At 37.9% G+C, this 15,523-nt stretch overlaps 1 protein-coding gene across 2 annotated transcripts in view; it reads left to right on the forward strand.

Moving 5' to 3' along the window:
* MORC4 (MORC family CW-type zinc finger 4) overlaps positions 1-15,523 on the forward strand; it is a 52,183-nt gene that overhangs the window by 34,223 nt on the left and 2,437 nt on the right. The window contains exons 11-15 of one of the 2 annotated variants that reach the window (XM_012451677.2): positions 1,140-1,208; positions 1,663-1,717; positions 3,080-3,255; positions 14,205-14,895; positions 15,189-15,434. In XM_012451677.2, coding sequence (XP_012307100.1) covers positions 1,140-1,208; positions 1,663-1,717; positions 3,080-3,255; positions 14,205-14,895; positions 15,189-15,434 — 1,237 coding nt within the window. Of the gene's footprint in view, positions 1-1,139; positions 1,209-1,662; positions 1,718-3,079; positions 3,256-14,204; positions 14,896-15,188; positions 15,473-15,523 lie in introns of both variants that reach the window. The other variant, XM_012451676.2, reaches the window with a different exon arrangement.

The raw sequence follows: 15,523 nt of genomic DNA on the forward strand, positions 1-15,523 counted from the left end.
GCCTGTGGCTTCATTATTCCCTACACATGAAATACTTACTCTCACTTCCATGACTTTGATAGTGTCATTCTTCTTGCTTGCAGTGACTGCCTGCATTCCATCTGTCTATCCTAATCACATCCATCTGGGGAGCAAGTCTTTTGTGTGATGCTTTTCCTGTTGACCATAGTTTACAGTGATTTTACTCTGACTTCCTCTGGTATTTGATTGTTGACATTTGTTCACATATTGTTTTGTACTTTTTGGATGTTTTTTATGTATGTATGTTTTGGCTCTTCAAGAGATTGTACACTCTTTGAGAACAAGGGCTTACATTCCAGGTCAAGTCGATGATTTTCTTTATATGCTTCATATTCGGAATCAGTGTTATACAGTAGTACCTGTACCTATTGTATATTCAGCGCTGTTTGTGTGTTTGTCTTCTTAGTATACCATATGTTCCTTGCAGCATCCAACATCTAAGTAGTGTCTGGCATATCTGTGAGCATTAACTTCAATTTAAAAGTTTTTAAAAATTTGACTCAGTAGTTACATAGGTTCATAATAATAAGTCAGTGTGCTTCAATTCAGCCTTGACTTTCTGAAAGTTCGTTTTGCAGGATAAATACTGATTACCGATAGAAAGAAAGGTGCTAAAATGGGTAAAAATGTCTGAAATTGAAGAAGTTAAATGAACAAAGATTAGATCTATAAATATAAGCATTTCCTCAGTCTCTAGATGTGCCTAAGTATCTTTCCATGGAGAGTAAATGAGATTGTGTAATTAGAATATGGAACTGAGTACTTAGAAGTCTCGTATTTGAATACTTTATCTTTTAGTACAGGGTACATTATCTTCCAGGCCACTTTACCCCTTTATGAACTGGGTATAATATAGTTGCCAATTACTGTTAAGTTTTGTTTGTTTGTTTCTAGGATTACTTTTGACAACTGAATGCATTTTCTAGTACTCCTTTCAGTTTTCACTCTTAAAGTTCTCTTTCTCATGCCTTAAATATAACAGGGTTTTATAATTTGAATGGGGATCTGAACTTTATAATGTTAGAGGGTTGTTAACCTGCATAGTTGTAAGAAAAGTAAAAGGTAAAAGTGAAGGACACATTTTGCTTCCAAAGGATGATTTCTTCTCTATACTGCAGGAGGTGCTCTGTTCCAGAGGAACAAGAACTCAATGATGAAGACCTGTACTTGAGCAAAGCTAAGAAACAGTTGAGTATACATGAGATGGTGTTCTCTGTCATAGGGTAGAGGAGCCTGACACTTCCTAATAGGACAGGGGAGTTTTGAGAAGAGAGAAATTTTTTTGGTTCTTAAAAAATAATTTCCCTCCTCACCTCACTGCTCTCCCAGTTCTTTATTCCTCCTAACCATCTCTTGAATGTCTCAACTAGTGATTGTCTTTAGTGTCTCTCTCTCTCTCTCTCTCTCTCTCTCTCTCTCTCTCTCTGTCTGTCTCTCTCTTTCTCTCTCTCTCTCTCTCTCATGGGGCACTTGAAATCTCACTTCAGTAGCCTAGTTCAGAAAGGCACCCTCAGTTACTCAATGAGACTCACACTATTTGTAATTTGGAAGGAACATTATAACCTAAATCTACAATTAACAGTCCATTTCAAACTGAGAAGTTTCATGAGTGAACTAAATAGCACTTTTGTCTTCTCCTAGAGAGCAAACTGTTGAGGAGAAGAAGAAGATGCCTATGGAAAATGAGAACCACCAGGTGAGAGGCAGTGCACACCCTTATCTTTCTCACATGACATTTTCCCTAACAGAGGCTATAAGTTAAAGGAAGCAGCAATCTTGAAAGCTGCATAGAAATAAACCATTTCTTCTGGTGGTCTTCTTTTCATTGGATCTTTTGGTTTTGCTTTGCTCTGCTGTCACTCATGTTTAGATCACCAAAAATAGAAGAGTCAAATCATTTATTTGCCAAATTTGGATTCAGTACTGACTCTGGACAGTGTGAATGTCACATTCAGTGTCATAGAATATTCGGCGTTGTGTTCCATCCTCATACAGGCTTCTCCTGTTAAATGTCTGGTTTTCCTGTCTCTTTTCTTCCAGGATTCAGGGGTGATTGCTTCCTCCTTCCTCTTGGGAAGAAAGGGTGGTTCTTTGTACTCCTTCCTGATCCCTGCTTTCAGGCTGGCTGGCTTTATAAAGACTCTGCTGTTTTGAATTTTCAGGAGCACTGTCTCTCGGACATGGTTGCCCAGCTCCGGACGCTGAAGGGTGCAATAAGGTTGGCCGTCCTTTCAGGGACACTCCTTTCCTGACAGCCACCATAGCACCCATATATCTTCCCCTCCCAACCTTGCCTTTCTGCATGATTTCCCTCTTGACCCTTTTTCCCAGAGAGATCTGCTAGTCGCATGTTAGATTCACCTTCCAACCACTCAATCAGGGTAGGTCAGACTGGTGAGGATAGAGGCAATTTAATACTAATTCTTCTTCTGATATCCTGCCAAGACCCAGGGATATGAATAATCAGGTTTCATACCCTAATGTCTTGGTTTAATAGTCTGATGTAGAGATTGGGAGATTTCCTAGGACTGCCCTGTTCTCATTCAGTTTACCTCCCCTATATATTCCCTCACCGTAATCATTCATACTATTTTCAAGAGCTGGCTCTCCCACAAGATCCAGATGCATGTCCGTGTGTATGTACTGTGAATATATGTTAGTCTGTCGCATGCATTTCTCCCAAACTGGCACAGACACTTGCCGCAGTACATTTTCCCACCATCCCTACCCTCATCACACATCTCAGAGGAGTGAAAACTCAGCCTTAAACTGAGTCACAAAAGAGAATTAGACAATGATTAGGGGGTCTGGGTTTATGTTGGGGGTGGGATAATTCTAGGAGCCAATAAGTAAGTTGGGGAGGTCTGTTTGGTGTCCAGCTGATAAGGTTGATAACTGAATATGCCTAGTGTACATTATGACTCACTGTTTGTTTTGTATAGAAAACAGTTTCTTTTTATTTGGCCAGGCATTCTTTCCTAGCATCAAAAGGATTGACTCATCCTTTGGCATTTGGTTTGAATTTGGTATTTTTGCAAATCATTTCTTTCTTTTCTAGGTATTCGGTAATCCACCAAAGAACCTTACTGTTCAAGAAATGGCTGGATTGAATAACAAGACCACTGTATATGAGGGAATTCATAGCCCTAGTGTGCTTCCATCTGGTGGAGAAGAAAGCAGATCACCTTCTCTTCAACTTAAGCCTCTGGATTCCAGTGTTTTTCAGTATTCCAGGTAACTAAAAAGCCTGATTTCTTGTCAATAATAAGCCTTAGGGTCTGTTTTCCTCTAGAGTAAGTTGGTATGTTTTACCCTGTTTCTGTTTTTTCTAAGGCGTAGCATGGAATTCAGAAGTAGAAACACAATTTTAAGTTGATATTATAGTATGTTGCATGTATCTCCAGTTTTTCAGTATTATAACTGCTGTGTCAGGTATATAATTTTGAGGTGATCATTTGCTGATACTCATTTTATGTACCATGTATTCACGTTATATTGGGAATTCTGCAAGTGTAATAATGGACAGTATTTGAAAAGTGTAAAATACTATACAAATAAGGTAATGTTATATCAACAAGCATTGCTCCTTTTCTTCAGTGTATGGATATTGAAGTTTTCTGGGGCCTCATAGGCCTAGTATATGTTGGCCACATATAAAAATAACTATTAGATATTTGTGCCATTAGGTAAACCTTATCATTTGTTGTTTCCTAGAATAAATTAGTATAAGTTTAGTCTTGGACTTTCCTTGTTCACCTTCTAGCACCTCATCAGTGTTATTTTGTGTCTTCATAACAAGGAGTCTAACTTCTTTTTCTTACATATCAGGAGTATCTGAAGCACTGAAGGATATGACTGCCCCTATACTGCCATGGGACTGAACTCAGTACTCCTAGTTATGACTCCTTGCTTTCTCCTCTTTATTCTGCTTCTCACTTTTGCAGGGCCAAGCCGTATAGGGCAGTCACAGAGTTGCTCTCTAATAGTAGAAATGTGTGTGTTCATCAGTAATTTGACTATTATATGGTGGGATGTGAACTTTTTAGTGACTATTTTCAGTTTGGTTATCTTCTTAACATATTGTAGAATAGTCAGTGGAATACATAATAGGATAAAGTGACTCCTGGTTGGTTGCTTTTTCTCTGTGTTTCTGAGTTCGAAACCAGCCTGAACAACATAGCGAAATCTCGTCTCTTAAAACAACAACAACAACAACAACAACAACAAACAGAACACTACCTTGGAATATAGTAGATACTCAATAAGTAATGGTTGAATCTGAGTCATATTTAAGAAGCAATTTCTAAGATTGAATTTTGTAGCAGTGGGATAAGAAATAGATTCCAGCCTTAGTCTCAGGAGTTTGAACCTAATTATACTGTTTCCATGTATACTTTCCCAACTCCCATTTTGGGTTGGGAGGAGTGCACTGTAAATGCTAAGTGTTTTTGAAGCACATTATTACCTTTCTACCCTGGTCTTCTGGAGATGTTCATATATCACCATTGCTGCTGTAGTGTCAGGTGCCTTTGCTTTTGAAGACTATCCTTTCCCTACTATGACCACTTTTCCTTTTTTTTTCAGTGTTTTTTGTAACTCTGTAGTGTTTTTGGTAACCTCAAGGGGATTACAAATGCTGATTTATATAGTTATTTTATGAATGCAGTACAATAGAACTTCCATTGGGTGGCATACTTTATCAATCTTTATTGGAATTTCTTTATGAGTCTTTATGGATTGCAATATCAAGAGTGAGGTTTTGGCTGTAGAGGACAGGTAAAGTGCTCTGACCATTCATGTGTAATTTTAACTTAATGAGAATGAAATTATTTCAAGAGAAAGAGATATATAAGAGGTATGCGATAGTTGCTGTTGCTAATGTCATATGTGTTACATAAGTTGAGCAAATGATGATTGTGCCATTTCAAGCTACACTTTTAGGGAGACTCACATTGATTGATTGGGCTGAGACTACCTTTTTATGGGGGAAAATGAAGGTACTCAAGAGTCTATAAAATATACAGGATTTCTGATAAAACATTAAAGTTTAATCAAGAGTTACAAAGGTCTTCTGCTATTATCAACATAGGAAGCTGATAAGGGTCCTTGGGTCATGTAGTTCAGCTCACTAACTCTAGATAGAATAAAGCATACGCTATCCAACAAAACTTTTAAGTTCTAGTGGGGTAGGTTAGCAGGGGCTCCACAAGTGTCTCTGGAAACAGCTTTGTGAGTCCCACAAATCTAGCAAGGGGAGGAGAGGACCTGCATTAAAGGATAGGTTTCACCAGTATGTAAGCAGGTATACCCTTTTAGGGGAAGACAGCTTATTTCTGTTAAAGGAAATAATCCCTTTCTATTTGTTTATTCTACATGTATAGTCATGTGCCACATAATATCTTGGTCAATAACAGACCACATATACAACAATGGTCCCATTAACTTATAATGCTATATTTTTACTGTCCCTTTTGTATATTTAGATATATTTGATATGCAAATACTTACAAGTTTGTAACCTAGGAGCGATAGGCTATATGCCACATAGCCTAGGTGTGTAGTAGGCTATACCATCTGGGTTTGTTCAAGGACACTCTACAATGTTTGTACAACGAGGAAATCACCTAACAATGCATTTCTCAGAATGAATGCCCATCATTAAGTAATGCATGACTGTATTTGAGTGCCTACTGTATGAAAGGCTCTGTTCTAGGGTACTGATAAATCAAAGATGAAGGAGGTTTGAGTAGTCAAAGTTTGTTATGTAAGTATCCCCAATACTTACATATAAAATACATAAAAGTTTTCTTATGAGCGATACAAAATAAAATTTAAAGTGGCCGGGTGCGGTGGCTCACACCTCTTATCCCAGCACTTTGGCAGGCCGAGGAGGAGGATTGCTTGAGCCCAGGAGTTTAAGACCAGCCTGGGAAACATAGTGAGACCTCATCTATACAAATAATAATAAAAAAATAGCCAGGTGTGATGACATATGCCTGTGGTCCCAGGTACCCAAGAGACTGAGGTGGGAGGATCACTTGAACCTAGGCTGCGGTGAGCCAGCTGTGATCATGCCACTGTACTCCAGTCTGGGTAACAGAGCAAGACCCTGTCTCAAAGAAAAAGAAAGATCTAAAGTAACCATAAGCATCTGAATGAAGGCAAGAATTAGTGGCTGTAATTTATTTAGATATTTAGATATGAGTAAGCTGTATGTCAAAGGCTAATTAGTTCATATTTTAAAAGGATAACAAGAAATTCTGGATTGCACTGTAATGGTGGAAGGAAAGGAGTAGACAAATTCTAATAGTTCTAAAGGAATACTTGAAATAAGCAAGGGGTAGAAATAGAACAATTTTGCAAATGAATAAGATTGATTCAGGGGCAAGTATTAACCTTAAAAAATATTATCTGGGGAAGCAACTTCCAGAATGGAGAAATGAGGAAGACAGTGGAATATCTCACCAAGAAATAACTGTTTAACTTGAAAAATATATTTTAAAAAATCAAAGTTTCTGGATATTGTCCTAGGGGCACACAGCAAAGGGAGAAATATTCAAGAAATCTCCTAAATCTTAGGAAGAACAGCAAGAGTCAGTGGCATTTGAACCACAATCTATCCCACTTCAAGCTCTGTTTTATGAAAACTACTCAAGGGAATTCTAATCCAGGTGACTGTGGTCTAGAAGATGGGGGCTCCCTCTTCCCCTGGCTCCTTGTCTAGAGCTATGGTTTTACCTGGGAGGGGCAGGTCTTTGGCTTTTCTCATCTCCTCTCCAGTTCTGTTTTGTAGAAGCTCTGTTCCAGGCAGACCCACGAAGACTGGGTTTCTCTTCTCTCAGCCTTCTCTTATCCCACAACGCTCTCACTTATAGGGTGGAAGCACTCACCAAGGAACAGCAAGTTAATAATACTATGCCCCTGTTGTTCCTACCCAAGCTTGCTCATAGGTCAGAAGTCTATACTGGAAGAAGTAAGCCAAAAATTACCCCAGCACTTATTCATAAAGAAGGAATTTTACTCTGGGAGAAGTATGTTACTGTCTTTGTCTCTTGTTCTTGAACACTGTTCCAGAGATTCTGTTTAAAGAGAAAGGCAGGCCTTAAGGATGAAGAACTCCACAGCTATACCTAAAGTAACTGACTTTATGTGGAACAGAACACGAAGAATTCTGTGACTAAAGGGCATTGTCAAAAATAATGGAAATCTTGGTGGAGACCAATTATGAGGGCAATTATAACTTTATGACAAGTTTCAGTAGGCAAAATGTGCAAGCAGTCATAAGTTTGGTAACAGAGAGAATCCGGGAAATACAGTCAAGAGCCCTCTTGGGATCATAGTCAGTCCTGGGTGTCAGAAAGGCTATGTATAAGCACAGGGCTACACCCACTCAGAAGCAATCAGAGCAGGACCTAAGGTGAACTTGAAAGCAGTCCTCAAGCCAAACATAGATGAAACAGCAAAGAAGAGGACCCTTACTTGCACTAGAGGTTTAAACACAACCTCTAACTAACTACTGGCTGAACAATGTTACTCTGACCCAGGGGCACTACTTGGGAACCAGGCTTAAAAATGAAATCACATACATCCCTAGCAATTTGGGAGACTAGGTACATGCTCAAGTCTATGATGCCTCTGGGGTGACTGAAGAGGGAAAATCTAAGCTATTAGTACTTGGCTGAATGTGGGGCAGAAGCATATACATCTTGAACTTTGGTAGTAACCTCCAAGTCTCACACAGATCCAGTGGAAAAGAGTAAAAATCTAACTGGCTGAAGGGACTTAAGCATAACCTTTATCTAATAAGTGGCCTGTGCCAAACCAGGTATGAACCCTAGGTTACAAGTGAAAGATTGAAATCAAGAAAAAAATCTGAACAAGTACATGATGAGGCTGCATGCTACAGGGGAAATGGACTGCATGGAGTCGGTTCAGCCAAGTCATTAAATAAATAACCAAGCAAACAACACCACCAGTGTCATAGGAGCTCAGTGTCCAGAATTGCTATACTATGTTATTTAAAATGTCCAGTTGTCAACAAAAATTGTGAAACATGCAGAGAAACAGGCAAGTGTAACCTCTACAGGGAGCAGGGGGTTGAGAGGAATAGCAATAGAAACTGCTCTTGAAGAGATTCAGATGTTGGATTTATCACACAAATACATCAAGGCAGTTGTTATAAATATGTTCAAAGAATTAAAGGAGACCATGTCTAAAGAATTAAAGAAAGTGGAGAATATCAATAAAGGGACAGAACTTATAAAAGTAATCAAATGGAAATTCTGAAGGTGAAAAGTATAACTGATAAGAAAAAAATTTTTAAAGGGACTCAACAGCACATTAGAGTTGGAAGAAGAAAGAATTAAAAAACTTGAAGATAGATCAGTTACAGATTATGCAATCCGAAGAAAAGTGGAGAAGAAAAATGAACAGAGCAGAGAAATGTAGAATGCCATTAAATGCACCAACATATGCATAATAGGGGTGCAAGAAGAATAGAGAGAAAATGAAGTAGAAAAAATATTCCAAGAAATCATGGCTAAAAACTTCCCAAAGTTTATGAAAAACATTAGTCTGTACATCTAAGAAGCTCAGCAAACTCAAAATAGGATAAATATAGAGATTCATAGCCAGACACATCATAGTGAAAATATTGAAAGCCAAAGGCAAAGAGAAGATGATTCATTATGTACAAGAGAACCCCAAGAAGATTAAAGTTGATGACTTCTCATGAAAAAAAAATGAGAACAAGAAGGCTACGTGATGACATATTCAAAATACTGAATGAAAGACTGTCAATCAAGTATCTTAAATACAATAAAATTATCTTTAGGAAATGAAGGTGAACTGAATACACTGCCAGATAAACAAAAGCTGAGGGAATTTGTTGCCAGCAGATCTGCCTAACAAGAAATATTAAAGAGAGTTCTTTAGGATGAAAGCAAGTGATACCAGACAGTAATCTGAATTCACATGAAAAAGCAAAACGTGCTTGTAAAAGTAACTGTGTAGTTAATTATAAAGCATAATACAATAGCGTATTTCTTCCTCTTTCTATTCTTAACTTATTTAAATAATAACATAAAGTAATACATATTTGTATATAATTGCATATATATTGATTTATCATTGTGCTTATATACAAATGTAAAATATTTTACAAGAACAGCACAAAGGAGGTGGATGGGTACAGAGTTATATTGGAGTAATAAAATGATGCCAGGTAGTAACTCAGATCTACAGTCTGAAATGACAATTAAAAAATAGAAAATAAAAAGGTTAATGAAACAAACTCTATAAATATGTACTTGCTCTGCTTTCTTCTCTTGCCTTCCTTGGAAGATGTAACATTGCATAAAGCAATAATTATAACAATGTATTACTAGATTTGTGAATGTTATACTAGAAAATGCATGATATAAAAAGAGGAACAGGAAAGGTTGGACAAAGGAACAAAGAAGGCATGATACCTATAGAAAATTAAAAAACTAAATAGCAGATATAAATTCTACCTTATCAGTAACATAAAATGTGACTGCATTAAACAATCCAATCAAAAGACAGATAGCAGATTGTACTTTTAAAAAATATGTAGGAAACACGCTTGGATACAAAGATACAGATAGGTTGAAAGTAAAAGGATAGAAAAAGATTTACCATGCAAACATGGTTATATTAATATCAGACAAAATATACTCTTAAATACAAAATTCTACTAGATATAGAGAGGGACATTTCATAATGATAAAGTCCATCAGGAAGATGTAATAACTATACTCACATGTGGACCTAACTACAGAGCCCCAGAAATGCACAAAGCAAAAGCAGACAGAATCATAGAGAGAAACAGACAATTCAACAATAATAGTTCGAGACTTCAATACGCTACTTTCAATAATGGACACAACAACTAGGAATAAGATCAACCAGGAAATAGAAGACTTGAAGAACATTCTGAACCGACTAGACCTGACATACATACAGAAAACTTCACTCAACAATAACACAGTATATATTCTTCTCAAATGCATGTGAAATATTCTCCAGGATAGATAGACCGTATGTTAGGCCATAAAATATACCTCAGTGAATTTAAAAAGAATACAAAGGATGTTCTTCAATCACAATATAATTAAATTAGAAATTAAATTAGAAATCAACAACCTAAGGAAATTTGGAAAATACACAAATATATGGAAATTAAATGACACATATCTTAATTTCCAAAATAACAAATGGATAAAAGAAAAATTCACAATGGAAATTAAAAAACATATTGAAAAGATTAAAATTAAAATATATGAAAACTGTAGGGTGAAGCTAAAGAAATACTGAGAAAGAAAATTATATTTTTAGATGCTTATATTACAATTGAAGAAAGAGACTCAGCATAGTGGCTCATGCCTGTAATTCCAGCACTTCGGGAGGCCGAGGCGGGAGGATCATTTGAGCCCAGCAGTTCAAGACCAGCCTGGGCAACATAGGAAGACCCTGTCTCTACAGAAAATACAAAAATTAGCTGAGCATGGTGGTGTATGCCTGTAGTTTCAGCTACTTGGAAGGCTGAGGTGAGAGGATCGCTTGCTGGTATACATGCAAAGTGTTGCAGCTGCTGTGGAAAACATTTCAATAGTTTCACAAAATGGTAAACAGAATGCTGTATGACTCAGTAATGCCACCCCTAAGTTTATACCCAAGAAAACTAAAAACATATATCTATACAAAAACTTGTATACTAATGTTCATAGCAGTGTCATTCGTAGTAGCTAAAAAGTGGACGCAATTTAAATAACCATCAGCTGATGAATGGATATAAAATGTGGCCTATTCATACAATGGACTATTATGTAGGTATAAAAAGGAATGAAATACTGATTATGTGCTACAACATGGACAAACCTTGAAAACATGTTAAGTGAAAGAAGCAAGTTAAAAAAGACCATATGTTTTATCATTCCATTTAAGTGAAAGAAGCAAGTTTAAAAAGACCATATGTTTTATCATTCCATTTATATTGAATGCCTAGAATAGGCAAATCTATAGAGACAGAAAGTAGATTAGTGGCCTAGTGGGGGTATGGGGAGTGTCTGCTGATGTGTAGGAGGTTTTTTGTGGGATGGTGTATATTTTCACAACTTAGATTGTGGTGATGTTTACACAACTCTGAGAATACTAAAATTGTGGAATTGTACACTTTAAATAAGTGCATTTATATATTTCTGTCTCAGTAAAGATGTTGAAAAATACATCATCTGGAAGGAGTACATACACACTCTTAACAGGGCTGTGATTTTTGGTCCTTATTCTTGCCTATTGTAGTTCCTTAAACATAGTAGGAAACATTTATGAAATGAGTGAGTAAAAAATGAAATACATTAATTTGAATGTATAATTCTCTATCTTGGTTAGTGAATTAATACAAAACTGATAGTGGTTTGAATTAATACAAAACTGATAGTGGTTAATTACAGAAGCCTCTCAGAAGGCATTTTGAAGGAGCAGAAACGTGGTGTATGTCAGAAAATGTAAAATACTTAAAGGAGAAAACCCAAAATGCACCATAAATTGCATAAATGCACATAATGAGGAATATGACAAAAAGCAGGAAGAAAATAAGAGGGAACTGTGTAGTTGAAGAATTTCTAGTATGTAAAACCCCTAATTAATCTCTACTCAATGAGTGAATACAAGTCTGGCATGAGATTTGATTCCTAGAAGGACTTGCCAGACTTTCTGGAGAAGTATAGAACCAATAAGTAAAATCTAGTTATTTTCCCTCATTCACATAATAGTTCCTTTTTTGATTGCCTCTTATGTGAAAGTTTTGTTCCCTCATCCCCATCTGGCATGGTTAATTAAACTCCCTTCTGTGTAGGAACTTAGACTTTTGTACTTTTGTAACGTACCTAGGAGACACACAAACACACACGCACACACTCCCACTCCCTTTCACATGGTAGGAAGTGATGCATTTTTATAAGAGAGTGCTTGAAGTGCTCTAGGAATTCAGAAGTAGCATTTGAGCCAGATTTACATGTGCACTGTTGGGGAGAAGAAGGGCACTCCAGTCAAAAGGAGCAGCATGAGGAATCACAGGGCATCCAGTTTGACTGATATTAGTGAAGGGAGTAATGAGAGAGAAAGCTAGGGCCCAGTTATGTCCCAGCTCTGATATTTACTAGCCACCTTGAGAAAGTTAGTTAACTTCTTCCTGAGCATCCCCTTAAAACAATGGAGAAAATAATCCCACCTGCTTCATGTTTATTGGGAGAATTAGATGAGGCAATACACATTAAGCACTTCTTACATGGTCTTGTACAGAGTAGGTGCTCAGTAAATGTTTCCTGTGTTTTGTCATGGAAAAGCTCTGATACTGAGCTAAGACATATAAGCTTTTATGTCGTGGGGAGCAATAAATAAAGATTTTGAATAGAGGAGTACCATAATCAGAGCAATGCTTTAGGAAGATTAGCTTGGTACAGTGATCTGGAGGTAAGAGAAGGGGAGACTGGAGACAGGAGGAAGCCATTGCAGTCCAGGAAAGGTAGTGAGAGCTTGAACTTGAGGATTGATAATGTATAAAACTACTATATAAATATTACTGAAGTTTGGTGGTGTTATAACACAAATAGGAAACATAGGGAAAAGGAGCAGGTTTGAAGGTGAAAGTAAAAGGTTGGTTTTATGCATACTGAATTTGAGATACCAGTGGGACCTCCAGGAAGACATATGTGACAGGGAATTGGAAATTCAGTCCTTGGTCAGAGTTTGGGAGAATATGGGAATTGTTGCCAGAGGCTATAGCCAAGAGGTTGTATAAGACTGCAAAAGAGAAGAAACATAGGGTTAGAAGAGAAGACAGTTAAAGACATAACGCTTAGAGGTGGGAAAATGAAGAGAAGGCAAATAATATGACTATAATTGCTTTGTACAAAGGTTGGTTGTTGCTATGTAGTATTATACACCTTTCCTTTGTACCTGCCAGCTGATTGTTTTACTGTCTTCTTCAGTACCACAGCTGAATGGACCGTCATAGTAGTCCTTATACATGTTCAAAGATGGATACATTTGTTCTTACATAGGTCCTAAGTCTTTTTGCTTTTACCTAAGGCTAACATGACAAGATCTATTAAGATGGCAGATCAGTTGTATTTCTGAAGAACATATGGGCATTATAAGAAGGTACAGTTTGGTTTATCTTACAGATATTCTCAGAAAGTACAGAAAAATATGGCCAGCCTTGAGGTACTATGAGGTTGGCAGATCATATGCCTGATGCTTTCTCATTAAATATTTGAAAGTTGATTTGATCTTGAAATGTCTTGGTTATCCAGAGAGAGGGCTGAATAGTTGTAAAGATAAAAATGGGGTTCCCATCCTGCTGCGTGATTAAAAATTGCCTATTCATTTATCTAGTGCCAGTTGTTTTGTTAGTTCCTTCAACTCCTAGGGCATACAGCAGCCAGAAGTGGAAGATGATTTGAGGCCATCATCATGGGCTTTCCTGCAGAACTCAGGGAGTGTCTGCTTGTGCTTGAGTATGGAAGTTCTTTGTCACAAGGGGGAAATGACTTGAATTGGCTGATTCACTTTCTTTGTTTCAGAAGGGCCCCTGTGATTCAATTAACTTTTACAAGTGAATAATGGGCAATAGCCACAATCCAGTGGGCTGTCGAAAGAATTGTGTGGTTCTGCTGCAATATAAAAAATGTGCATAAGTCTTTAATACTAGAAGACTTTTACATCACTGTAAAATTAATCAGTTGGCACTATTCTCTGCATACTCTGCTAAGCTTTTTATGGCCTTTTCATTCCATTCTTGTGTTAGGAGATTTGGGGTATGTGTTTTTTCTTTGTCTTCCTTCTTGACTTGCATATTTAGGACACTTCCAAGTCAGACTGGTCACAGTCTTATTTTTAGAATTCTTAACCAAGGTCAACCTAATCCTATTATATCCAGATGCTGCCTATTCACATCTTCAACTTTACCTCTCCCTTAATACCAATTGCACTAGTGAAGGGGTTGAGGATTGCAGGTAAAGTTGTATCCCTGACCTGAAGTTGTCTGTGGGTAATGTTTAGAGCCCATCTGAATATGGCAAGTTTGAGTTGGGGCTCCATAGGATCAGAACATACTTAACCTGTACTGTGACAGCTTACAATTTAATTTCCTCTTCTTGCAGTAAGTACAAATGGATCGTAGGTGAGGAACCAGTGGAGAAACGAAGAAGGCTCCAGAATGAGATGACAACACCTGTTCTAGATTATTCCATGCCTGCTCCTTACAGGAGGGTAGAGGCAGCTGTTGCCTACCCAGAAGGAGAGAACAGCCATGACAAATCGAGTTCTGAGAGAAGTACACCACCATACCTTTTCCCAGAATACCCAGAAGCAAGCAAGGATACAGGTCAAAACAGAGAGATTTCAATTCTGTATCCAGGGGCCCAAGACCAACGTCAGGGGTCCCTGCTTCCTGAAGAATTAGAAGATCAGATGCCAAGACTGGTGGCAGAAGAATCTAACAGAGGTAGCATGAGCATAAACAAAGAAGAAGTGAACAAGGGACCTTTTGTAGCTGTTGTTGGTGTTGCCAAAGGTGTTAGAGATTCAGGAGCTCCCATTCAGCTGATCCCTTTTAACAGAGAGGAGCTTGCTGAGAGACGAAAAGCAATTGAATCTTGGAACCCAGGGCCTTATTCTGTGACCTCTGCTGCAATCCCTGCTGCAGCCATTGGGGAGAAAGGAAGAGGCTATGAGGAGAGTGAAGGTTGTAATACACCAAAGATGAAGAACCAGAAAGAGCTGGAAGAATTGAAGAGAACCACAGAAAAATTGGAACGTGTTTTGGCTGAAAGGAATTTGTTCCAGCAAAAGGTTAGGGTAATACCTTACCACTAGGAATAACAGATCATTGTAACCAAGGGACCAGGACGTTGGTGCCCTGATAATTTTATGTTCTGAGGCCTTTAAACAAAATATGCCCTTGAACTGTTCTGTGGTGTGTTTAAGATAGAGTAACTGTAGTAGGCTTCCTGCCCATTTTATGGTATTGAAGAGGTCCATAAGTAGAGGAATATGTATAGTGGAATCACAGGATGATCATACGAGTAATGGTTTTTGGCACACTCTTTTGTGGGGTCACTGAATTTCTGTTTCTTGGACTGCAGGTGGAGGAGCTGGAACAGGAGAGGAATCACTGGCAGTCTGAATTCAAGAAGGTCCAACATGAATTGGTGATCTACAGTACCCAGGATGCGGAAGGCTTGTACTGGAGCAAGAAACACATGGGTTATCGACAAGCTGAATTCCAGATTCTGAAAGCTGAGCTGGAAAGAACCAAAGAGGAAAAGCAAGAGTTGAAAGATAAACTGAGGGAGACAGAGACACACCTGGAAATGCTGCAGAAGGCTCAGGTCTCCTACCGGACCCCAGAGGGAGATGACCTAGAAAGGTTAATTACTAGGGTTTAGTTATCAGCTTGTGAGTGCTAATGGGAAGCATC

This window comes from Aotus nancymaae, unplaced genomic scaffold, assembly GCF_030222135.1.
Source record: "Aotus nancymaae isolate 86718 unplaced genomic scaffold, 86718_ANA_hifiasm-v0.15.2.pri h1tg000004l, whole genome shotgun sequence".
Lineage (NCBI taxonomy): Eukaryota > Metazoa > Chordata > Mammalia > Primates > Aotidae > Aotus > Aotus nancymaae.